Consider the following 25,109-nt stretch of genomic DNA (forward strand, 5'->3'; position numbering starts at 1 on the left):
CACACACACACACCTTTTCTATGAACAGTCACAGATCTATTCCGGCCGGGCCGTTGTATCCACAATGCTGGGCATCTCCCCGTGGCCGCCTGGGGCCGACACACAAACTGCCTCTGCTGCCATCTGCTGCCCATAAACGTCACTGCCTTCTGGTGGTTTACACCAGGGTTGCCTACACCTTTAGGGATCTTTGTAATGCTACTGACTCTTGAACAAAGCATTGCCTACTTCAGAAGCCATGAAGGGAGCTGACAGACCAGGTCCATTTTGGTTCCATGTGTACACTCATCTGCTCCAGGAAACACTGGTTTCGGCTCACACGTTGCCGTTATTTCCTGTCCCCCGCGGCTCGTCGACTCAGACGTGGACGTGCAAGGCCACGGGCTGCCACCAGGCATGTGCACACATAGACATCAAAGGGGGCTTGGGCCCCTGGCCTTTTTTCTGTATGTAAATAGTGCCCTCTCCAGACCATGAAGGCAGTTTTTACTAAAGAAATGCAACTGCCCTCTTTCCATGCCATACCTGAAGGCAGCATTCTAGAGAATGAATTGCCTTGTCCAATCTCTTATGAACTAGAACACAGCATCTTATGTTGAGAGAATTGCCCTCTAGAGATCCATGCCGTATGCCACATCTTCAGTATTGACTAGATTAGTGTGGTATCAAGCAACGAAAATAGCAGACCTCCAAGCTCACTGCTGCGACGTGTTGTGAGCTTGGAGGTCTGCTATTTTCGATATTTTCACCAAAAGGCCCTTTTAGAAATGTCAGCCTCTGCCTCTCTAACATTCTCCGCACGTCCCTGGCTGCCACGGTGTGACCACTCTGGCGGCCTCGCTCGGGGGGAGGAGCCTCGGGCATTTGTTGTTAGAAAAAACTTTTTTTTTCTTTCTCCACAATTGCACATACATAGTTGATGACGGTCAGAACACAACCTTGTATGTCCAAAAGCATTACTTTTCAGGGGGAAAATAATAACGTAGTATATAATAAATAGTGTGTTCTAATGGGGGGCAGCTTTGGCTCAGAAGGTAGAGCATGTTGGCCAAGGTCGGCGGTTCAAATCCCGGCTCCTACTGTCCACATGCCGAAGTGTCCTTGTGCAAGAAACTGAACACCACGTTGCCTCCAATGAGTTGGTCCGTGCAAGCTTGCCACCAATGGTGTGCGAATGTGGAAAGTGAGGACGCTGGCGTTTGCCGCTTCACTTCCCAATGTATGACAAGCACACAACGTGTGCTTGTAGATCGGCCGTTTTCACTACTTTTGTACAACGGCCTTGTATGGTGAAGCAGGGCTTTACTTTGCAAAATGTAGGCTACAAATTTGAAACTTGGTAAATACGAGGTTTCTGCCCGACAGTGACGTTATGCAGGATGCAGCATGCGTGAACCAAAAGGAACCCTCCTCCCACTTGGGAATTGCATACAGTGCACACACACACGCACACGCACACACACACACACACACACACACACACACACACACACACACACACACACACACACACACACACACACACACACACACACACACAATCATCACAGTGCACCAAGGTCAGCCCAGCCCTTTAGATGTTTTCTAACCTTTACATGGCAAACTCACAGAAAATGGGTTTAATTACACTTTATAATAACTCGCATCCCTCATCCCTCCAACCTCACCTCCCTTTGTCCCCTCAACCCTTCTGCGGCGCTGCCCGATTCTGCGAGTGAAATAAGCAACCAGGTCCATGAAAACAAGCCTAAAAGAAGCAACAAAAGTCTATATAGGCCACATGGGCACTTTAAAACTATATGAATCGTATGTTTGAAAATAGTCTAAGAGCTGCTATTTTGGCTAACGTAAATCTCGTATGGGGTCCATACTCCCTAGCAAAACATATTTTTAGAGGTCTGTGGACAATACATACATATTCATTTAACACATATTAATTCGGGGGGGGGGGGTCCTTGAAATGTTCTGTGACCCACAACTACCAACTTATACAAGTCTAAAGTTGCTTACCCCTCTTCTCCTTATTCTTACGTCACTCACGATAGTACTTCACTAACTAATCACTAACGACTTAAACCCTGCATTTCCCGTTTCTGCAGTGGTGTAAAGTAGTGCAACTATGCACATTTACTCAGGTAGTGTTTACGTACAATTTTGAGTTACTTTTACTTTACTGGAGAATTTCCAATTGTCTGTACTTTTACTTCTACCCCACTACATCTCAGAGACAAATGTTGTACTTTTACTCCACTACAATTATTTGAACATTTTAGTTACTACTGTAGTTTGTAGATTTGAAGGGGTCTTCAGCCCTTCATACATTACAGCCATTGGAAAATAGACGATATACAAGCTCACAATGCGTCACATCGCGATGCATTGTGAGCTTGTAGATCTGCAATTCTCACAGGATTTTCATACATTAGAAAACTTGTGAAATGGGACATCCTGCATAATGAGCACTTTCTACTTTTGGTTACTTTAAGTATTTTGATACCAATAGGATTGTACTTTTACTCAAGTAAATGTTGAATTCCGGAACTTTTCCTGTAACAGAGCATTTCTTCATTGCAGTATTGATACTTTTACCTAAGTGTAAAAAGTAAAACATGCGAGTACTTTTTCGACCACTGTGTTTCTGTCATTTTCCAAAATGTGTCCGCAGCACACGAGACATGAGGACAGTTTAAAGCGGGGTATAAATAGAGTTCAGTTTGTCTCTAAGGAGAGCTCCGCTCCGCTCCTCTCCTCCCGTCCGTCAGTAATGAGACCGTCTCCTCCAGCCCGTCAGTAACCTATTAAGCCCGGGATCGCATTATCACGCATTATCAATCACTATCAATCACTTTAACCATTATTTTATGCTTTAACTATTGAAAAATAGCAGATATATAAGCTTGTAGATCTGCTATTTTTTGAAAGATCTTGAAAATGTGTGCAAGTCTTATTAATATATTTGACACGATTCTGTAAGTGTCTTGAAAAACGCATGTTTCTATGTGACATGTCATGTCAAGGACCCCTATATAGTTAAGTAATTGTCCACCGACCCGTAATCGACCGTATCAGGGACCCCCCAGAGGCAAATATTTGAGTTACTAATGTTCAGGGGCGCTCGCTGACCTACTGTTCCAGGCACATACAGTACCACATAGGCATTGCCACATAGGCATTGGCACCTGACGGCGTCGCCGGTTCGATTCCCGATCCGGACGACCTTTGCCGTATGTCACTCCCCATCTCTCCCCCCATTTCCTGTCAGTCTACTGCCGTATGCAATAAAGGCATAAAACAGCCCCAAAACAAATCTTAAAGGGACATTAACTGATTAATTGCGATTAATTAATTACAGAAAATTAACACGATTAAAGAAATTAACGCATTTTAATCGCACTTAGTTTTTGCACCACAGAACCTTCAGTTTCGGGCATACTGAACATAGCGATGCACCAACCAAGAAGAGACAACAAACGCAAAGGGAGAAGTGGCCGATCAGAGCGCTTTGATGCGAAATTTAGATTTTAAAAAACTCACTCGTTGATTCACTCGTACAACAAAATGTGTTTTACTTGAAAAAAAAAAAAATGCTTCACAGGTCAAATCTTGATGTGCGATTAAAATGTGATTAATTGTGATTAATTAATCACAGAGCCTGTAATTAATTAGATTAAAATGTTTAACCACATCCCAGCCCTAAAAAATATTATATTCAAAGAAGAAATCAAGTTTTTGAGCGGTGGTCACAACGCTCCTATACGTGGCCGTGTGTGTGGGTCTGTCTGTCTGTCTGTCTGTCTGTCTGTCTGTAGCCTGCAGTAACCTTTTCTGACCACACATGTTAAGGGAGGGGCGCTGTTGTTCAAGCCAGGCCAGACCAGGCACACACACACACACACACACACACACGCACACATACACACACACACACACACACACACACAGGGGGGAAGGGGGGGGGGAACCACCGCTCAGTTCACACGGGTGTGATTTTTTTTTCATAAATAGCAGATCTTCAAGCTCGGTAGCTTGAAAAAGGGGACACGCTATGAGCTTGTAGCTTTGGTTAAAGTGGTTCCAATGGTCTTAGCGGGGTAATGAGACCATCCCACAGATGTCTGGGCTCAGGACTTAGCAGGCAGAGGAGGAGAGCTGACCCCAAATCAGCGCTCTGAGGCAAACCTCCTCTCACTCTTTAATTGATGGTTTTATGGACTCCATAAATTCCCTTTGTCTGTGTGCGTGTGCAGGGGCGTCACAAGGGGGGGGGGGGGGGGAGTGGGACTGAGTCACGAGGACCCAAGGTGGTGGGGCCTTAATTATGTTATACTTTAGCTATTGAAAAATAGCAGATCTACAAGCTCACAATGTGCTATTTTTTAAAAGTCGTGAAAATGTGTGCACATTTTTGAATATATTTATTTTTTAAGCAAACATTTGTAACTCAAATTTTGCTTCTGGGGGGGGGGGGGGTCCCCGGAACAAAATATTTTGAGATGGGGGGTCTGTGTCCAAATAGATCATTTTGGGGATCCTTCACATGAAAAGGTTTGAGCACCACTGACTTAGAAACATAGTTTTTTCAAAAAACCTTAGGATTTGAAATATTCGAAGACTTGCACACATTTTCACGATTTTTCAAAAATAGCAGATCTACAAGCTCGCAGCACGGCACTCGGTGCCGCGCTGTGAGCTTGTATATCTGCTATTTTTCAATAGTTAAAGCACAAAACAACGCGGTGAATCCTTGTACCCAGGGCCCAGAATTTGCTGCGACACCCCTGTGCGTGTGTGGTATTTAATTGGTCTAACTGCAGGGCTTTTCTAAACAGACCTCTGTGTCTGAGTCGCTCCCCCAGCATCACCCGACGCACGGAGGCTTAACAAGGATGGATATTCTGACATGGCCTCAGACTCATCACCGGGAGGAGAGCAGACACTGACGGGAAGAGAGAGAGAGAGAAGAGAAAGAAACAGACGGAGAGAAAGAGAAGCAGCTGTATTGATGGTGGTGTGTGTGTGTGTGTGGGGGGGGGGGGGGGGGGAGTGATAGTTCCTGGCTGGCAGACACAGACAGGGCATGACACTCACACATTACTTAAGCAACACAGAAACAGGAACAGGAAAACACTGACCTACTAAAAGGAAGGGAGAGGAGAAAGTTGGAAAGATAGGAGAGGAAAGGAGTGGAGAGGAGAGGTGGACAGGACAGGTATTGATTGATTGAAGAGTTTATTAGCAGTTTGCAATAGAACAAAGTACAGTTTTGTGACGGCACAAATCACTGGTACAAGGTCAACTAAAAGGAGATCCTAGAAAGCCTTACGGCTTATACCGAGGCCCGAGGAGAAATTCTATACGGCCCGCGGCCTCATTTCTAAATTGTGTCATAAAAGGCCCGCCAACACCGTCAAACAAGAATATTTTTCCTAGACTATAATTTGTCAGGCTTGTTCCTTGTTGTCTCATTCTGAAGGGGTCAAAGAAAGGCTATTGTATTGTATTTTTTTTACCTTGCACATCTGGTTACATTTGGTAATGTGAGATAAGGCTGAGTTATGTGTGTTTCATTCAGAGCATACACCTGCCAAAAGACCATTGATATTAACTATTGATGATAAAATCCTTTAAATGCCATGCATATGTATTTAACTTTGTTTTGGTCGGACAGGTTACAGCATTACAGGCAAGAGTTACAGACACAACTGCTGCAGGTTTTCACACTTAACTGCACCCTGCGGTCGCAAAAACACCCTTGGGTGTTATAATAGTTTCTAATGTGGCCCCTCTAAAAGTTTGGACCCCCCTGCAATAGGACATGAGACGAGAGACCAGATGAGATTCAACAAGATGAGAAGAGAGCAAGGGAGATGGAGAGGACAGGAGAGGACAGGACAGGACAGGACAGGACAGGACAGGACAGGACAGGACAGGACAGGACAGGACAGGACAGGACAGGACAGGACAGGACAGGACAGGATAGGACAGGACAGGACAGGACAGGACAGAGATTGTATTCTGTACACCAGTCTGCATATAACTCCATTACAGCCATTAGTGGGAGAAATATGTAACAGAAATAGGCTAATGTGTTCACTTCCGGCAGAAAGCGTGAAAACTTGCACCTAGGGGTATTTTTGTGCGCTGAATTCAAAAATGTACGGATCCAAGCAATTTTCCCATGGGATCTGCTGGCTCTAATTCACTTACCATACAGGGAAAAAAAGACCCCCCAAAAAATCTTCTTTAAGTAGCATGTGAGGGGTCTATCTATTCTAGGGGGTTTTCATGATTCTGAATCCATTGCAAGCATTTGTTTTGCACGAAAAACATTTATTGGGCTAAAAATGGACCCTACAAAACTGTGAAAAGTGATGACTCATCACTAAACCATACTAAACCATAGTTTTGTGGGGTCCATTTCTAGCCCAAGGAATGTTTTTTTGCAAAACAAATGCTTGGAATGGATTCAGAATCATGAAAACCCTATAGATAGACCCCTCACATGCTACTTAAAGAAGATTTTTGGGGGTGTCTTTTTTCCCTGTATGGTAAAAGTGAATTAGAGCCACCAGATCCCATGAGAAAAGTGCTTGGATCCGTCAATCTTTGAATTCAGCGCACAAAAATACCCCTAGGTGCAAATTTTCATGCTTTCTGCCGGAAGTGAACACCTTTTTCAAAGTGCAGCGAGGGGCTCTTAGGGCCGCGGTCGTCCTGCACGACGTCGCTGTCGGGCGGAAACCTCGCATCTCCAAGTTTCAAACGTGTATGTTTTTTCGTAAAGTAACGCCCTGCTTCATCATACAAGACTAGTCGCACAGGACTAGTGAAAATAGCAGATCCACAAGCACACAACGCCTCGCGACGCTCGTAGATCGGCTATTTTCACTATATTAAATACCTTTTTTTTTAAACGATAAATACAAAAAGAACAGTTTTGGACATACAAGGTTTCCACCCGACAGCGACGATAGCGTCTACCTGCCTGTCTGCTACAATCAGGATTAGCATCCGCGATAGCCCTACGCCGGAGCAAAGCCTGACGGGTAATCACAAGGTGACTCTATGGACACCCGTGTGTGCATGTGCACACAAACGCACACACATATACACGCACACAAACAGAAAGTAAAATCAAGCAGATCGCTGCAGACAGAGATACGCACGCACGCACGCACGCGCACACACACAATGGAAGGTTGTCAGTGTTGATAAATTCTGCTATTCACAAAGAGCACAAAAACAATCTTCAGAGGGGACAAACCTGCACACATATGCACGTACGCGCGCGCACACGCACACACACACACACACACACACACACACACACACACACACACACACACACACACACACACACACACACACACACACACACACACACACACACACACACACACACACACACACACACACACACACACACACACACACACACACAGATGCATTTATTCAGTGCCTGCAGAAGGGATAAATGGAGTAAACATGTCATGGACTGCAGTACTTAAATCATTTAGAACGGGTACACATTTTGTGTATCATTATTTTATGATTTAGCTATTGAAAAATAGCAGATATACAAGCTCTCTGCTATTTTTGAAAAATCGTGAACATTCGTGAAAAGTGTCTTTTGGTTTTTTGAGAAACCCATGTTTTATGTCAGCAATCTGGCTATAGCCATCGTCAAAGAAAAGGTCCTTTTCACTAAACTGGAGCTCAGTCTGTTCTTGAGAGACTACTATGTCAGTGGTTCTCAAACTTTCTCATGTGAAGGACCCCGAAAATTATATGTATTTGGCCACGGACCAGCATCTTAAAATATTTAGTTCCAGGGACCACCACCCAGAAGCCAAATTCGAGTTACAAACGTTCGCTTTGAAAATACATATATTCAAATATTTGCACACATTTTCACGACCTTTTTTCAAAAATAGCAGATCTACAAGCTCGCTGTGAGCTTGTATATCTGCTATTTTTCACTGGTTAAAGCATTCAATAATTCTAGGCCTTAAATGGGTTAAATCAGGTAGCTGGGAGCCTTGCATTATGCCTGAGTCACTTTGGAAGAAGAAAAATGCCAGAGCCAAGGTGAAACATGTCTAATAAAAACAGCCGGTGTCAACAAAAGACAGTGAGAAACATTCCACCAAAAACATCGTATTCGAATCTATTAAATATATATATAACTTTTTTTGTTTTGTATAGACAGGTTATTCTATCATATAATATTCTAGTGCAGGGGTCCTCAATGTTTTTCAGGCCAAGGACCCCTTAGCTGAGAGAGAGACAGATGAAGCAGCCCCTCCCCGCACTAAATGTTCATGTACTGTAAATGTGTACCGGTATGCCTTAAACACTCGATATGTATTTGGCCACGGACCCCCATCTCAAAATATTTAAACAATGCGATAATAGCCTATATAACCAGTAAGATGCCTAAGGGCGAAAAGCGACCTGCGCCATCTGTCTTGGCCATCTGTCTTTGCCATATATGGATTCTGTGAGTCTGGTTCTCCAAAAAGTATTATGCTCCATTCAAGTGAATGGGTTTTTGCCGAACTTTACACATTGATGTATTACCTTAAATCTTTTTCAGCCAATGACAAGCGCTCGTCACATGTCCCATAACGCCACAGCGAGCGTTTGTCAAATCCTGGTTTGGTGCCAGACTGAGCACAGGGGGGCAGGGCGGGTGTCTGCCGTTGCCACAGCAATCACAAGTGCCACGTTGCCTGTCTTGTGAAACCTAAGCAGTAGGCCTAATGGCGGATCGATTTCTTTTCTGTGTCATTTTCGACGGATATTATTCTATAAAATCTGCTACATTTGATGCGTTTGAGACTCTGTAGTGTGATCAAGTAGGGCGTTAATTGGACCCCTTAAAGACCTGGAACGCAGATATACAAGCTCGATCTGCTATTTTCTATGTCAGTGGTTCTCCAACTAGGCTATCTCCTGTCAAGGACCCCCAAAATATGATATGTATACATTCAAAAATTGCTGATCTACAACTTAAAGCTTGCAGAGCGGCACTCGGCGCCGCGCTGCGAGCTTGTACAGATCCTTCTCGAAAAATTAGAATATTGTGTAAAAGTACATTTTCTTTAAACTTTCATATATTTCTTGAAACTTTCATATATTCTAGATACATTGGACATTCAGTGAATTATTCCAAACCTTTTTTTGTTAAAATCTTAAATTTTTTATGGCATACAGCCATACATGAATATCAAAAGTCCATATTTCAAATATTACAATATTACACGAAAACAAGGATTTATAATAGAGAAATGTCAGCCTTCTGAAGTCAGAGTTGCTTGAAGTCCAGTGGGAAGTTTCCGAAGTCGGTTATGATTTGGGGTGCCAGGGCATCTGCAATGCTTTTTCACACAATATTCAAATTTTTTGAGAAGGATCTGTATATCTGCTATTTTTCGATAGCTAAAGTACAAAATAATTCCAGGTCTTATTAGGTTAAGAAAAAATAAAAACACAAACAGTTGAAATATGGAGATAGGAGGTTTTCTGCCTGGCGGTGTCGACATCCCAGATTCAGGCCTTAAAACGGGATATGACTCACTGTATTCGTGGTTAGCGCGCTGTGCACAGCATGTAAACATAGGCCAGCGACTGACGGACACATTTAGCTTGGGCGACAGAGAATCCAGACGCGTCATATAGGACCGCAACCTGGGTGGCACAATACGCACGTGTCACTGACCCATGATGCTGGCATCCCAGAGGGACAGAGTAGGGACTAGAGAGAGAGAGAGAGAGAGAGAGAGAGAGAGAGAGAGAGAGAGAGAGAGAGAGAAGGGGGCAAAGCGTGGCACCCTTCCCAAACTAGGCCATTTGAAACCACACTAGCTAACGACCACCGGCCAGCTGACCGCTATTTCAGTCTCCAGATGACCGAACAGCTGCTCGCGCGCGCGCGCGAGCACACACACACACACACACACACACACACACACACACACACACACACACACACACACACACACACACACACACACACACACACACACACACACACACACACACACACACACACACACACACACACACACACACACACACACACACACACACACACACACACACACACACACACAGGGAGTGAGGGAGGGAGAGAGAGAGAGCGAGAGGGTAAGAAAGAGAACACATTGAAGAGAGAATGAGAAAGCCAAGATAGCCACCAGAGAGAGTTTGAGAGAGAGGGGGGAGGGGGAGAGAGAGAGAGAGAGAGAGAGAGAGAGAGAGAGAGAGAGAGAGGGAGAGAGAGAGAGAGAGAGAGCAGCAACAGCGATACACAGAGACAAGAGCAAGATGCTTCCATTCATCTCCGGGAACCTTTGGTTAACCCGCGAGGTCTCCAAGCGTGGAAGCTGTTGTTTACACAGAGCCTGGACAGGATATGCACTTGTACCGAGCTGAGAGGAGGGCAAGGGGAACGGAGGTAGACAGAGGTATAGGCATGACAGATGGAGTCAGTGATGTGCACAGATTATTTTACTTCACTAACAGTACACAAAAGTACAAACATTTTTCAAAGTGTGTCAAACTTCTTTCCAAAATTGGTTCATGTATAATAATAATAATAATAATAATCTGCTAAAGTAACTTGAAACTAAAGCTGGTAAACAAACAAAGTAGAGATGCACGATCATGACATTATGACTCTGATAACCGATATTTTACAGGGTCATATCTGTCGATACCGATTCCGATACATATTACATCATTATATTATAATGCAATATATATCGTATTGGACAAATATGACCCTGCAAATATCTAAATGTAATACTTTTATTTAAAAGAAATCCAAATTGAAAAGCTTCCTCAGAAAACACTGATTGAATCTTCAGCCTTCATCATCACAAAGGGCTTTTTCAGCTTCACATTCACATTCAAAATATCGGCTAAAACCGATCAAATAATAATCTTTTCAATACCGATAATGCATTTTTATGGACGATATTGCCTATACTAATATTAATGGCCCGATTAATCGTGCATCCCTAACACAAAGTGGAGTAAAAGAGTAATATTTGCTTCTGAGACGTGGTGGAGTGAAGTATAAAGTATTGAAAATGGAAACAGAGACAGGGAAGCAGGGTTGACCTGTCCAAATAACCCGGGAGTGCAAATACACTCTAGGCCAGCTGGGTGTCTTTTTTAATGTACCAACATTAATTATTGACACGGTGAAAGAAGGCAGATTTGTGGTTGGTTGGCTGCTCTCCTGGTTTTGGCCTGCCCAGCAAAACAAATCCTCAGAGTGCGTTTTAACAGCGGGTGACAGACAGCCTGGTGTATTTCGGAAGTGCGTTATTTGTCTATGGCAGTGGTTCTCAACCTGTGGGTTGGGACCCCCAGGGGGGTCCCCAAGTTATATTGGGTGGTCCCCAGATGATTAACTTAATGTGCAACATTGTTTTCTCACTCAACAGTAAACAAACCAACATAAAGTTTAAGTGTAAGGAGGGTATCTGCACATTTCTAAAGTAACAATTTGAGGACTTGAAAAAAGAGGACTTTTTCAAGTTTTATCCCACTGATCCTGGTAGCACCCGCCACACGTTTTTAACTTTGCTGGTACCTCCTGAGCACCTAGTTTTTCTTGTTCTCTAACAATTTGAGGACTTTTTAATACCTCTAAAATGACAAATTAAATATTAGAGGCAGAAATTGTGAAAATAGCAGATCTACATGCTCACAACGCCTCACAGGGTGGGGGGGTCCCCAGTTAAAAAAATATTATTTTGGGGGTCGCAGCCTGAGAAGTTTGAGAACCAGTGGTCTATGGGACCCGGCAACTAATGCCGATAGCAGGTGAAGAGGCAAAACTCGAAAAGTGGGCGGAGGATCGTCGTCCAAAAACACAAAAATATTTGTTTTTGTTTGCCCAATGGAGGACAGGACGTACGGTAATGACAGTAGATCCTACTGTCAGTAGTTCCTACTAGTTCCTACGGGCCATTACCCATTACAGATTACGGTATGACAGGGGTCTTCAACATTTTCAGGCCAAGGACCCCTTAGTTGAGAGAGAGATGAAGCAGGGACCCCTGGAACCTTTCCAAAGATTCCATATAGTTTCATTGTTTGACAACACAATCATCAGTGTATTTTTGGACTCATGTCAATTTGTGTTCTCAGATATTTAGCCACTTGAACGGTCAATACTTAAACTTGACCTTTCACTCTGTACTTAGTCTGCTCTTTTTCCCCCCTCTACACCAAACCTCTTAGCCGAAGATAACAGATCTACAAGCTCACAACGCCTCGCAGTGCGAGGCATTGTGAGCTTGTAAATCTGTTATTTTTGGCTAATGTTCTCTGAATATGGAGGCTAGGGTTCAAATGGTAAAAGGCTTCTATTACACAAAGATCTGGAGGACCCCCTGTAGTAACTTTGATGAAGATTATGACAAAATAAAAATAATAAAATGTCAAATAATTGCGATTAGACGATTATGTAATAATTGTGACAGGTCTACCCATCGTGTGAATTTACACCTCACCTCACCCACCAGTCAGTCTGTCTGTCTGTCTGTCTGTCTGTCTGTCTGTCTGTCTGTCTGTCTGTCTGTCTGAGACAGTCTGTCTGTCTGTTCGGTCTGCTTACCACACTTGCGGAGTATATCAGGTCATTTGGTATTTACAGACGCTATATCTGGAAACAGAGGTCCCCTGTGACTTCTGCCTCCAAGCCAGCACACTGGTATTCACTCACTCACTGGCACACTCACTCACTCACACCAGCACACAACACACAAACCACACACTGACCGACGGCGCCACATGCCGCAACAACACGACAAAAAAAGCTGTGCCTTCCGGCCCACACTGTGGGGCAACTCAAAATCGTTATTTCGGCCCTGGGGCTGATTTCTGGAGCTTCAATCCTGGTCAGCCAATGAGTTAAGCTGCCGGCCAATGCCCCAATTTATATTTCATCTCATCGCTATATATACACAGTACAGTATATGTGTATAGAGGTGAAAATAGCATTACAATTTAAAGCAATGTGTCACAACACTTTCTTTTTTGGTTGAATATCTATTAGAAAAAGCGAAATCATTTATTATTATAAAAGAATGAATTAGACATGGCTGGCTATAGCTCACGGGTCCAGTTCACCCCAGAGCTATGCAGGCAGATTACAGCAGAGTAGGCTAGAGCTGAAAGGTCCCAGAGAATGCTTTGGGTGGAATGGCTGATCGGGATGGCACGTTTTCCCCTGAATTAAATCATTTTGATTTGCTTTGCTTTGTGGGGGCTGCCTGGAGGGGAAAATCTTTATTCTCAGAAAGTCCAAAAGCTAGCTCTGCTCTGTCAGCGGCAGTGAGTCTACTGACACGGTGACACCTGCACAGCAGTGTTGATTTCCTCGACTTAAAACTATGACGTAAAATGTTCGTCGACTACCTTTTTTTCACTGACGAAAACTAAATAAAAACTGAACAAAAACTAAGCTATGAAGACTAAAACTAAGACTAAACATGTTGACAATTTCATCAACAAATAAAAACTAATGTTAATGAGGGACTAGTGGAGAAGAGATCCAGTAGAACTAAAAGACAAGGCGTTTGATGTTTGGTTGCGCTTGGGTGTTGCTCTCTGAAAATAGCAGATCTACAAGCTCATAATGTGTCACAGCATGACGCGCTGTGAGCTTGTAGAGCGGCTATTTTCAGACACTGCTGTACAGGAGCGTGACTGTAAAGTCCTGGGTGTTCTTTTAACCCTCACAGCACTACATTTTAAAACCATCAGTTAGGATAATAATGTACCAAGGCAAGGATTCTACAGAGTCAGTATCAGTGCCATTATGTTCTGTCAGATCCAAAGAGAGATGATGTGGAATTTGGCACTGGTCAAGTTGAGCACATTCTGTCAAAGACAGAGTGATTTTCCAGTTAAATTTCAACACTCCATATAATACCAACATGCAACCACCCACACACGCACGCGCACGCACGCACGCACGCACACACACACTCTCTAAGGGCACAGTCTTACCACATTATTATGAGCTTGGATTCTGCCAATGCATTTTAATGGGAATGGAGTGTTTTTTTTAGTTTTTTTCTCCAGAAATCCACAACTAGCAGCAAACCGCTAAAGTCCCATTGAAATACAATCCGCCGCTCAAAGGTAGAATAAAAGTGCGTGTGACTGTGCCCTAACACTAATAAAAACTAAAGTGTTGTCACAAAAAGTAAAAACGAATAAAAACTAGCAAAGCTGCTCTAAAAACTAATTAAATCTAAGTGAATTAGAAAAGAAATGGTCAGAACGAACCACACACATATGCCTGCACACGCACGCACGCAGGCACGCACGCACGCACGCACGCACACGCACACGACAAAGTACCGGAGGAATTGAAGGTAAATGCAACAGTGTAGTCTCTACATCCTGCCTGTGTTCAGATTCTACCTCCACTTACCGTCTAGAGACCCGTCTCTTAAACACAAGAACAGTGAATCACACTGCAGCTCACCTCGGCAGCTACTGTACCATCCTACCCACCTAGGAAACATACAGTTGCACAAGTATTTCACTCTGACATAAGCGCCGCAAGGGGAGTTGGTACACTAGGAGTGAAGTTGGTAGTAGTGGAACCACCTATAGCACTGTTTCCCAAACAGTGGACCAATTTGTATGGGTCACGACTCGAGTAAAAGTCCCATTTATTTTCCTACATTAAAAATAATAATATATGTTTCAATTTATTTTATTTTATTAAAGGACCCCCTCACCTCTGGGACAACCAGACCTTATTTTATTGTTGTTTGGGACACGATCAACACAATCCTGAGTTATTTTTTCGTGTTCAATCTGTGTTTTTAGATATTTTAGGATTTCCGCATGCCATCCCAAACAACAATGAAATAAGATCTGGTTGTCCCAGAGGTGAAGTGGTCCTAAAAATAAAAACAATATTATTAAAACGCCCTAACGGCAAGAAGCGATGAAACAATAGAGCTTCTGGCACCGCACAGAGAAAGACAAACAGAGATGCACACACACAGACATTTAGCTTTTCATGTGAGAGCCAATCAGCGACGCGCCACAGAGCCATGTGAGTTACACCAAATGGGTTACTTACAACTTTTTGTGACCTGCCTTCATGGATGGAATGGGAGGGAGGGACTGAAGTCAATTGGTGACTAATTGCTGTGTATTATTAGCGTGACACACTCACTGACGGATATGAGGTGGATGTTTTGATACTAACTTAAAAAGTAGTGAAAATAGACGATCTAAAAGCTCACAACATGGTGCGAAGCAACATGTTGTGTGCTTGTAGATCTGCTGTCTTCACTAGTTTGGGTCCCGGGAAAACATCTAATCTCTCTTTTGGGTCTCGAGCTAAACGGTTTGGGAACCACTGACCTGTAATAGTATCCACAAGTTTCCTGTGTCCCATGATTCCTTGTGTAAAAGTTGCGCATCACTTCCTGTTCCTCTTAGCTGTTTCATTCTGATTGGTTGCTCTTGCTGCTGTGAGCCTTACATGGTGCTTTGTTAAAGGGATATTTCACTTAAAAAAAAAACAAGAAAAGAAAAAAAAAAAAAAAACGTTTGGTCATTTTATCATCTAATCAGGCTGTTGTGACCACCCTGGAGATGTTTTTAATTTGCTTGATTCAGTATTTAGATATTTGATATTCATTTTATCAGACACGCCGACTCCTAACTTCCAACTCCATTTTAACCATGCTAGATTCGTCAAAAACACAGGCAGTCGATATGGCATCCGACTGGACGCTCTGAAAAGTGCAATGGCATATCTGTGTCTCCACAGCAAAAAGGTTAGTATTCTGTCGTCTCCATCAACAGCACAGCTTTATTTATTTCAAGGCAAATGTTGAACCGAGCCAGTGTTAAATGGAACCAAATGACTACCCACACACTCATTGACTGGACCTCCTTCAATATTTATTCAGTTTATGAATATCTATAATAGTCTATAAGTCTTTGAGGCAGTGTTGATTTTGTCGACTAAAACTATGGCGACATTTTTTGTAGACTTTTTTTCACTGACGAAAACGAAATAAAAACAAAATAAGAACTAAGCTGTGATGACTAAAACTAAGACTAAATATATTGTCAATTTCGTCAACAAAATAAAAACTAGACTAAAACGTTAGGGAGGGACTAGTGCTGAAGAGAGTCATTTTATGTTTGGTTGCTTTCAGGTGTTGCGTGCTGAAAATAGCAGATCTACAAGCTCACAACGCGTCGCAGCACGCAACGAAGTGTAAAATCATTACAATGCCATTACGATGCCATCAAGGCCTGCCAAAATACATTTTAGTTGACTAAATCAACTGTAGATTTAGTCGCCTAAAATCCTATGATATTTAGTCGACTAAAATGTTACTAAAACTTTTCTGGTGACTAAATTATGACTAAAACTAAAAGACATTTTATTCAAAAGACTATGACTAAAACTAAATCAAAATTTGCTGTCAAAAACAACACTGCTTTGAGGTCCCCATATGGCAGCAGAGTTCCTCAGATTGTCCTCACATTCACTCAGCCAACCGGCCAGCTGCTACATCAGGACATTCTTTAGCTATAGGAATTATGTTGTGCAGTTATGGAAGAAGTACTCACGTTGTTAACCTAAGTAAAAGTATCAATAGTGCAAAGTAGAAACACAGTGTTAGTGAAAGTCCGGTAATCAAAAGCACAAAAGTATATTGGCATCAAAATATGCTTAAAGTACCAAAAGTAAAAGTACTCAGTATGCAGAATGTAACCTTTCACTAGTTATAATAATAATAACAATTGTAAAAAGAAATAGCTGATCTACAAGCTCACAACACTTTGTTGTGAGCTTGTTGATCTGCTGTTTTCAATTAGCCATAGTTTTCAATTAGCCATCCAAATAAAGTAACTAATAACAAAAAATTTCAATTAGGCCATATGTAAAGGAGTAAGTATTTGCCTCTGAGACATAGTGGAGTAGAAGTAAAAGTAATTGGAAATATCCATTAACATAAAAAATAGGACAACCTAAAAATTACAAGTAGGCTACAGTACCTGAGCAAATACTTAGTTACTTTACAGAAGTTTATGTCTTATGGAAGAGGATCACACAACTGGTGGTGGTACTGGTTACGTAACACATCATATTATTTTTAACAACCAAATAATACAGCAATGGTGTGACTTATGCTTATACTCAGAACAGTGTAGTTGTGATTTTGAAAACAGCAGACAGCTATGAATGACAGATGAACTCCCTACATACAGCATATTGTGTAGACAGCGCCACACACACATGCACACACAAATATCCCCAGGCCTTTTCTTCAACTTGATGGTCCCCAAACCTGCGTGCACACTGCACACGCATGGGTATGCCATCACACGCGCACGAACGCACGTAGCACACAGCACACACACACACACACACACACACACACACACACACACACACTGACACACACACACACACACACACACACACACACACACACACACACACACACACACACACACACACACACACGTGTTTTATTTAATTCTCCTACCGGATCGACACTTGATGATCTCTCCAAACTCGTCCTCCACCGCTTCGTCGCAGTAGTCCTCGGGGCGCACAGCCTGATCCGCCATATCGGCAACGACCACGTCCGCAGGGGGTCCCCCCAAAAAAGAAAAAGTTTCTCCGAAGGGAATAAATAAGGGACGTCAAACAAACAATTTAAATCCTCGGGGGGAGAGAAGGAGAAGAAAATAAAAAGTTCAAATCCAGGCGATATAGGCGACGGTCAAACAGAGAGAGGAGGAGGTGGTCGTCAGGTGCAGGTATAGTGGAGTGTTTATCGAGAAAACTTCGGTGGTAAAGACCAGAGTGAGTGAGTGACGGACGGACGGACGGCAGAGCGCAGCAGCAGAAGGGCTGGATGGACGGACGGACGGACGGACGGACGGACGGGGGGTCGTTTTAGACGGACATGAGCAGGTGTTTATCCCCCCCAACCCCCCCGCAGGCTGCTGGAGCATTTCTCACCTTAAAAATAGTCTGTGAGGTGGCGGATAGCCATGGCGAGCCCCCCCTGCCCCGTTTGGAGGTGCGACGCCATGCGTAAAACCCGATACCCACCCCACCCAGGCCAGCAGCCACCCAGCCATGCATGCATCAATAGCCTACCCCATTTCCGTGCCGCCTTTTAGCGTTTAGGAATAACGTCCGCCTCACTCTCCTCCTGTTGCTATCCGGTGGCCAGGCGTGTCACACCAAATTCTGGGCCCTGGGTACAAGGATTCGCTGTGGGCCCCCCGTGAATGGGAACGCAATAATATTAATATGCATCATTTTTTGCTTTAACCATTGATAAATAGCAGATATACAAGCTCACAGCGCCGCCGCGAACTTGTAGATCTGCTATTTTTGAAAAATCGTGAAAGATTGTGCAGGTCTTTGAATATCTTTGACACGATTCTATAAATGTCTTCTAAATCCTTCTAATCCTTCTAAGTCTTCTAAAGTCTTCAAAGTTTTTTTTTCTTTTTTTTTTTTTTACTTGTTTCTATGTTTCTATATGTCAGTGGTGCTCACACCTTTTCATGTGAAGGACCCCCAAAATGATATGCAGGCCTATTTGGCCACGAACCCCCATCTCAAAATTTCAGTTTATTTTTTATTTTTTAATACACATAGGCCTATTAAAAAATGTGCACACATTTTCACGTCTTTTCAAAAATAGCAGATCTACAAGCTCGCGCTTGTATATCTGCTATTTTTCAATAGAAGTATAAAATAATTAAGGCCCCTCCACCATGGGCCCTATTAACTCAGTCCAACTTTCCCCCCCAAGTGTGACGCCCCTGCCGGTGGCCGTGACCGTGAGAGAGAAGCGTTCTCTCTGCCCCTCCCGGCCCACTGACGCGGGGACCCAGGACCGGCCGGCATGCGCGCGCGCGCGCACACATGTGTACATCCAGAGGCTGTGAGAGTGAACCTCTTTCCCAGGTGTTTCGCTCAGGGGAACACGTTTTGAAGTTATAATTTCTGTGAGGGTTGTGGTTATAGGTTATAGTGTGTTTTAGGTTAGGGTTTATTTAAGTTAAATGTTAGGGGTTTAGATGCCTGAGGAAGAGGAGTCACAGCAGGGGAGCGGGCGTTAGTGGGATGGCATGGCCGTTACGCGGCTGCTATAATTAGATGCCTTGATCTCATGGTAAGCAGGCGTTATGCTTTTCTTCTATTCATTACTATAAGGTGGTCTAATGCGAGAACTTGAAAATAATAATAATAAAAAAAAATAATAATAATAATCCTCGATTCCATAGGGCACCATAATATGGAACCAATTCCATTTGGTCCATTAATTGGGTTGACTAAATAATTTAGCTGCAGTGATGTAAAGTAACTAAGTATGCTTAGGACAGTATAGCCTACTTTTATTTTACTAGAGTATTTTCAATTTTCAGTCATTTTACTTTACACTTTACACCTCTTCTCTTCTACTCCACTACAATTATTTGAAAACTTCAATTACAAGTTACTTTGTTGATTTTCATTATTATTGCAAAACATACTTAACCACCTTCAGCCGTATAATTTTGGCCATTTGAAAATAGCCAATCTACAAGCTCACAATGTCACAATGCGATGCATTGCAAGCCTGAAGATATATCTGCTATTTTCAAAAGATTTTTACAATTGAAAATTTGAAACAGGACATTCTGTATAATGAATACTTTTAACTTGTGCAAATTTAAGTACATTTTGATACCAAAATCCTTTGTACTTTCACTCTAGTCAATTTAGAATGACTTTTATTTGTAACAGAGTATTTTCTACATTGCAGTATTGCTAAATCACATCGATGTGATTTAAATATACAAACCCCCAAATCAATCCTCCAGTTCTAGGCAACACAGAAGGGATGAACACTTTTTTTTTATGTCCACACAACTCCTATATATTAATGACATAGTTCAATATTGAAAATGGGTGGTCTTCCCCTTTAAGTAAAACAACAGAGTACTTTTTCCACTGCTGCATGTTTAGCTGGTGACACCAAAACCCCCCATGTACCCCTGAGGGTCCTCGGACGCCATTCAGAACCAGCTATCTAACTTGTCATCATCATGACAACCAGAAACTATATACCATGGCCTTGGCATCTCAAACTCCCGGCCACTGTCTCAGCTATGCAGTGTTGTCTCCTATAGCAGTGGTTCTCAACCTTTTCAGGCCGCGACCCCCAAAATAATCATATTTTAACTGGGGACCCCTCACCCTGACGAGCACTAAGAGTTGAGGCATAGCATTTTGTATAACACAGTTCTATTGTGAAATAGTGCTAATTAAAAACAGCCGATCTATACACTAGAAATGTTTAGATAACTCTATACACTTAAACTTCATGATTGTTTGTTTACTGTTGAGTGAGAAAACAACGTTTCACATTAAGCTAATCATCTGGGGACCCCCCAAAATAATTTGGGGACCACTCTGGGGGTCCGGACCCACAGGTTGAGAACCACAGTCCTATAGGGCAGGTTCTCAAAGTTAACCACTTTAACCACATTTGGCTATTCAAAAATAGCAATTATACAAGCTCATAGCCTGCACTTGGGCTGCGCTATGAGCTTTGCACATATTTGAATATTCAATATTTTTGTGATTTTTTTTCTTTAATCTCAAATCGTTGCTTCAGGGGGGTCCTGCAGCCAAATACATATCATTTTGGGAACTTAATGGGAACAACTATTCTCTTGAGTTTTCCTCATGACACATACTGTAATATGAGCATAAATTAAAGGTTCTATAAAGTATTGGCATGTACTTTGTGCTTGTTAAAAGCAACATTTGATTATGCTATTCTAATTTGTCTGCAAACTCAAAATGTGTAGTCTGGGACCCCTGGGGGGGTCATCAGACTTACAGTACTACAGGAGGGCTACCAAATTATTTTGTATTATACAACAGGTAGTTCCAACGAAGCAATCTGATTGGTTGACAGCTTTCTACCCGTGCGAATAATGAGCATTACCACACAGGTCTCATCTAGCAGTCTTTCCTCTGAGGTGAAAAGACTGGTGACAAAGATAACAGCTGTGCGAGCTGAAGCGCTCCCTCTCCCTCTCAGCACTTCTACGCTGCCATAGGCACTCGCCTTCGGCTTGTGCCCATGGCAACGCAGGCGTGCCAATAATTACGATAACCCACACCCTCTCGTGTAATATTGCTTAATTAAACACTTGAGGGAAACATTGGTAAAAAATAGCCGATCTACAAGCTCACAACGCCTCGAGCTTCACGTGACATTTTGTCCAGCCTTTAAATATGCAACCACGCTCGCAATTTCCCAGAATCTCATCTTTCTAGTTTTTTTATGTTATACATTTCTATAAGGAATCGGAGGGCAGCTGTTAGAACGACTCTCACATCATCCAGGCTTGTTTACATTGGATACTCGATATGGGAATTGAGATTGTAATGGTAAACCTTTTTTTTTTGTGTGGTTGCCTGACAGGGCAACCACATTATAGTTATTGCGAAACCTTATAGACTTCTAGGGTAACCTGTAACCTTTTATAGACTTTTTGTCCGCTGCCATTGGAAATGGCAGGGTAATCAATGGGAGTCGGAATCACTAGTGGGATTGTGGGAATCATGGGGAATCAATGGGAGTTGAAATCAATTGGTCGAGCTTCACATGACAGTTAGCTTACTGCAGAATATAGTCACGTCGGTAACCACACTCGCAATTTCAAATTTCATCTTTCTAGTTTATTTCTATTATTATGTTTTCAGCACTTTATTGCCAGACCCATGAAATGGGTAGGCCTACATAAGCAAATGTCGGTCTGTCCCTCTTCTATATAAAGGGTATATATGATGATGACATGATGATGACATGCCTACAAAAGGCATGATGTCATAAATGATGATGACAGACAGGGGGTTGGCAGAACCGGGGTCTGGCACAACCAGGTTGACCGACAGACCCTCAGACCCTCTGGGTCGGCCTACAAAAGGCTTTGTGGCAAAGGTTGTCAGGCAAAGGTTTGCATTGTGTGTGACGTCAGGCCAGAGTTCTGGTCGACCATATAACCTGCCAGGTCAAACAATCTCTTTAACTTCAAACATAGACAGGGATAAGGAGAGAAGCCTATAGGTAGAAGCTTGTATTTACATTTATTGCAGAGAAGGTTTTAGGACTTAGATATCACGAGGGAAATAGTCAGCATGCAGGCTGGCCAGTGCGGCAATCAGATCTGGGATGTCAGAAGCGACGAGCACAGCGTCAACCCCACCGGCACGTACAACGGCGACAGCGACCTGCAGCTGGAGAGGACCAACGTCTACTACACCGAGGCCACCAGCAGCAAGTTCGTCCCTCGCACCGTGCTGGTGGACCTCGAGCCGGGCACCATGGATGCCGTGAGGTCGGGCCCCTTCGGCCAGATCTTCAGAGGATGTGAAAGCCATTAGAGCCTGCACAGGGCTATTGACGAAACAAAGGTTGCGCTCTTCAGGAGAGCCTGTATTGTTAACAAATTTAAGGGGAACTCTGATAGAGGCCACTCCACTGTTACCCAGACAAAGCCTTCATGTCATCACAATGACATGAAGGGCCTGCAGTAAGTAGATCAAAAATTCATTGGCATCTTCCTGTTCCCCTGCATACTTTCTCCCTACACACTGACCCACCACCTTCCTCAGCACTGCCAGAGACACAGTCCCCCCCCCTGTAGTCTGAAGGACTCTTTTAAATTCCTTAGTAACAGGCTTGTTTACCAGATCTGAATCATTCAACTTAAGGAAATATTCCTTAGTGGATGTGAAAGCCATTAGAGCCTGCACAGGGCTATTGACGAAACAAAGGTTGCGCTCTTCAGGAGAGCCTGTATTGTTAACAAATTTAAGGGGAACTCTGATAGAGGCCACTCCACTGTTACCCAGACAAAGCCTTCATGTCATCACAAGCCTTTTGCTTTGTCTGTCGGTCTGTCCCTCCCTCTTTTCTCCATATTTGGTCACAATGATGTCACAAATGATGATGACATGAGGGAGGGACAGACAGCCTATAAAGGGACAGACAGCCTATAAATGTACCATTAAATTTATAGGCCCAGAGGGCTGGCAGAACCGGGGTCTGGCACAACCAGGTTGACCTGGTCTAGTTTACTTAAATATCCCTCATGAAATGCAAACAGCAGCAGTTACCAGTAAGAAAAGAAATCTGATTCCAAGTGGTCCCCGTATATATGGACATGTCACGTCTGTTAAGTAACCCAAGGCAAACAATGCGTCCTAAATGTGACATTTCACACCCACCAACATTAAAACGTATGTGAGGATAGTGAGTGCAAGGTTCTTCAGTCTGTTCTGCATGTTTGTGTGTAAAACTGGTGTCGGAAAGTGTGTCTGCCCCCCTCTCTCTCACATGCTTCAAAAGAGACATGTAATTCTCTTCTCTTCTTTCCTCCCAGTATTAGAACTAGACATTCTCTTACTCTTCCACATCAAATGCCAGATCATCCTCGTCCTCTTGGAAAGGCACCCAGTACCGTAAAATACCGCCGATGCCTCCAAAGCCCTTGACAAACTGAGACCCCTTCTCGCTCTTGTCCGTGACTCTCTCCAGCACGGCTCCAAACCTCTTGTAGTTGTCAGCGAACCATTCAAGCAGACGCATGCTCTCAATGAGCTCATGTTCCTGCCCCGTCTCCCTGTCTGTGAAATAGGACTTGTCCTTCTCCTGCTCTGGTGTTAAATACAAGGTCTTCTCGTCAGTCTCAGCTCCATTGCCCTCTGTGCCGCGCACACGAAGAACACATCGCATAGTATCTAGATTCTCGTAGACGAGGAGGGTCTCCACTGCTCCCATTGCCAGGGCTTTCAGTGTGTCCTCCACCCCAAAGCAGTACCTCCCATTCTCCATCTCGTTCTTCTTGATCTCTGCAAAGTACAGTTCTAAAAGCTTTGCTTCATGGTTGTACTTGACATCGGAGAGGTCGTCTGCGGAGAGCTTGATGGCCTCGGTGAAACCATTCTCTCCCCCGTAGGATATATCCACCTGCTTCAGCACCTTCGCCTTTAACCTCGGATCAAACATGTCAGACTTAAAGAGTTTAGTCTTTAAGTCGGCAGAGCCAGCCAGAACCATCCCGGCTACATTTACCTTGTCATTAGACACAAAGTGTTGGACAGCCGACTCAGCCACCTTCCTCAGGTAGTTGTGTCTCTTCTCCGTTCCCAAACGGTCGAAACGCAGAGCTGACTGTCCTCCTCTGCCGTGCTTCTTGGGCAAGTCAACGGTGAACTTGTGCAGCACCTCCTTGGCGTTTCCCCGCAGTGTACCAAACAGGGCCCCTCTGCCATCAATCACAATAAAGCCAAACTTGCTGTCATCAGAGAGCAGGGCTGTCAATGCCTCGGTGTGGAACTTGTTGTCACAGAGGTACAGGAAGGTGTTGATTGGTCTGAATGGTTCCATGTGAATGTTGACCTTCTTCTCTTTGCCTTTGTCCGTCACATTTGTGCCACAATACACCACCAAACCATTAGGTGGGACTTTGTTGTAGTATTTCAGCGTCTCCCGCACAGAGGCGATGGCTCCGAGCACAGAGTGTCTGTTGACTCTGCTTTTGATGTTGGAGGCTGTGGCTTCTTCATCAGCCAACATCTTGGACAGTCAAGATATCTGACCCTTAGGAGGAACGATCAAGGAGATCATGCTGGTGCCATTGCCACGGGCAGCCTCCAAATCTTTGATCAGGCTCTTCATTCTCCTTGTCTCGTCATTGTCGTCTGCCACGCTGGAGTTGTGCGCCATCTTTCTGCTCACTTCGCCGTCCGCCGCCTTCAAGCTACAACACTCTCTGCCAAACTCGCCCAATCAGTGGTTGGAGAAATTATGTTGACTAGTCTCAGGTCGTTATCCTATATGTATATTACCGGCGGACATCACGCTTATGTCACTATGACTCAACCATAACCATAGAAGGAGTCCAATGCACAGCTACACCCAAATATGGAGTGAGTTGTCTAACCTCAATATGTTGTCATGGCATCATGGCACAAAAAAACTAGACTGCACTCTGTCCAGGTGCTA

General features: G+C 43.5%; 2 protein-coding genes and 1 pseudogene across 3 annotated transcripts in view; 1 reads left to right on the top strand and 2 right to left on the bottom strand.

The window, feature by feature from the left end:
• LOC308280209 (dystrophin-like) overlaps nucleotides 1-17,646 on the bottom strand; it is a gene marked incomplete at both ends in the record, with an annotated part of 562,770 nt that extends 545,124 nt beyond the window's left edge. Inside the window, 1 exon segment of the mRNA XM_080720472.1 lies at nucleotides 17,562-17,646. Within this exon segment, the coding sequence (XP_080576598.1) occupies nucleotides 17,562-17,646 (85 nt within the window).
• A 3,820-nt stretch (nucleotides 17,647-21,466) lies between these two features.
• On the top strand, nucleotides 21,467-22,483 carry LOC308280210 (tubulin beta-4B chain-like; the record flags this gene model as incomplete). The annotated part of the gene is made up of 2 exons (XM_080720473.1): nucleotides 21,467-21,487; nucleotides 22,208-22,483. 2 exons carry the CDS (start codon nucleotides 21,467-21,469, stop codon nucleotides 22,481-22,483), a joined length of 297 nt encoding a protein of 98 aa, XP_080576599.1.
• Nucleotides 22,484-23,504: 1,021 nt separating this feature from the next.
• LOC308280211 (eukaryotic peptide chain release factor subunit 1-like) lies at nucleotides 23,505-24,767 on the bottom strand (annotated as a pseudogene). The gene has a single exon. The product of its transcript is annotated as a eukaryotic peptide chain release factor subunit 1-like (transcript).
• Nucleotides 24,768-25,109: the final 342 nt, after the last annotated feature.

Source organism: Nannobrachium achirus (assembly GCF_963921795.1).
Source record: "Nannobrachium achirus genome assembly, chromosome: 24".
Lineage (NCBI taxonomy): Eukaryota > Metazoa > Chordata > Actinopteri > Myctophiformes > Myctophidae > Nannobrachium > Nannobrachium achirus.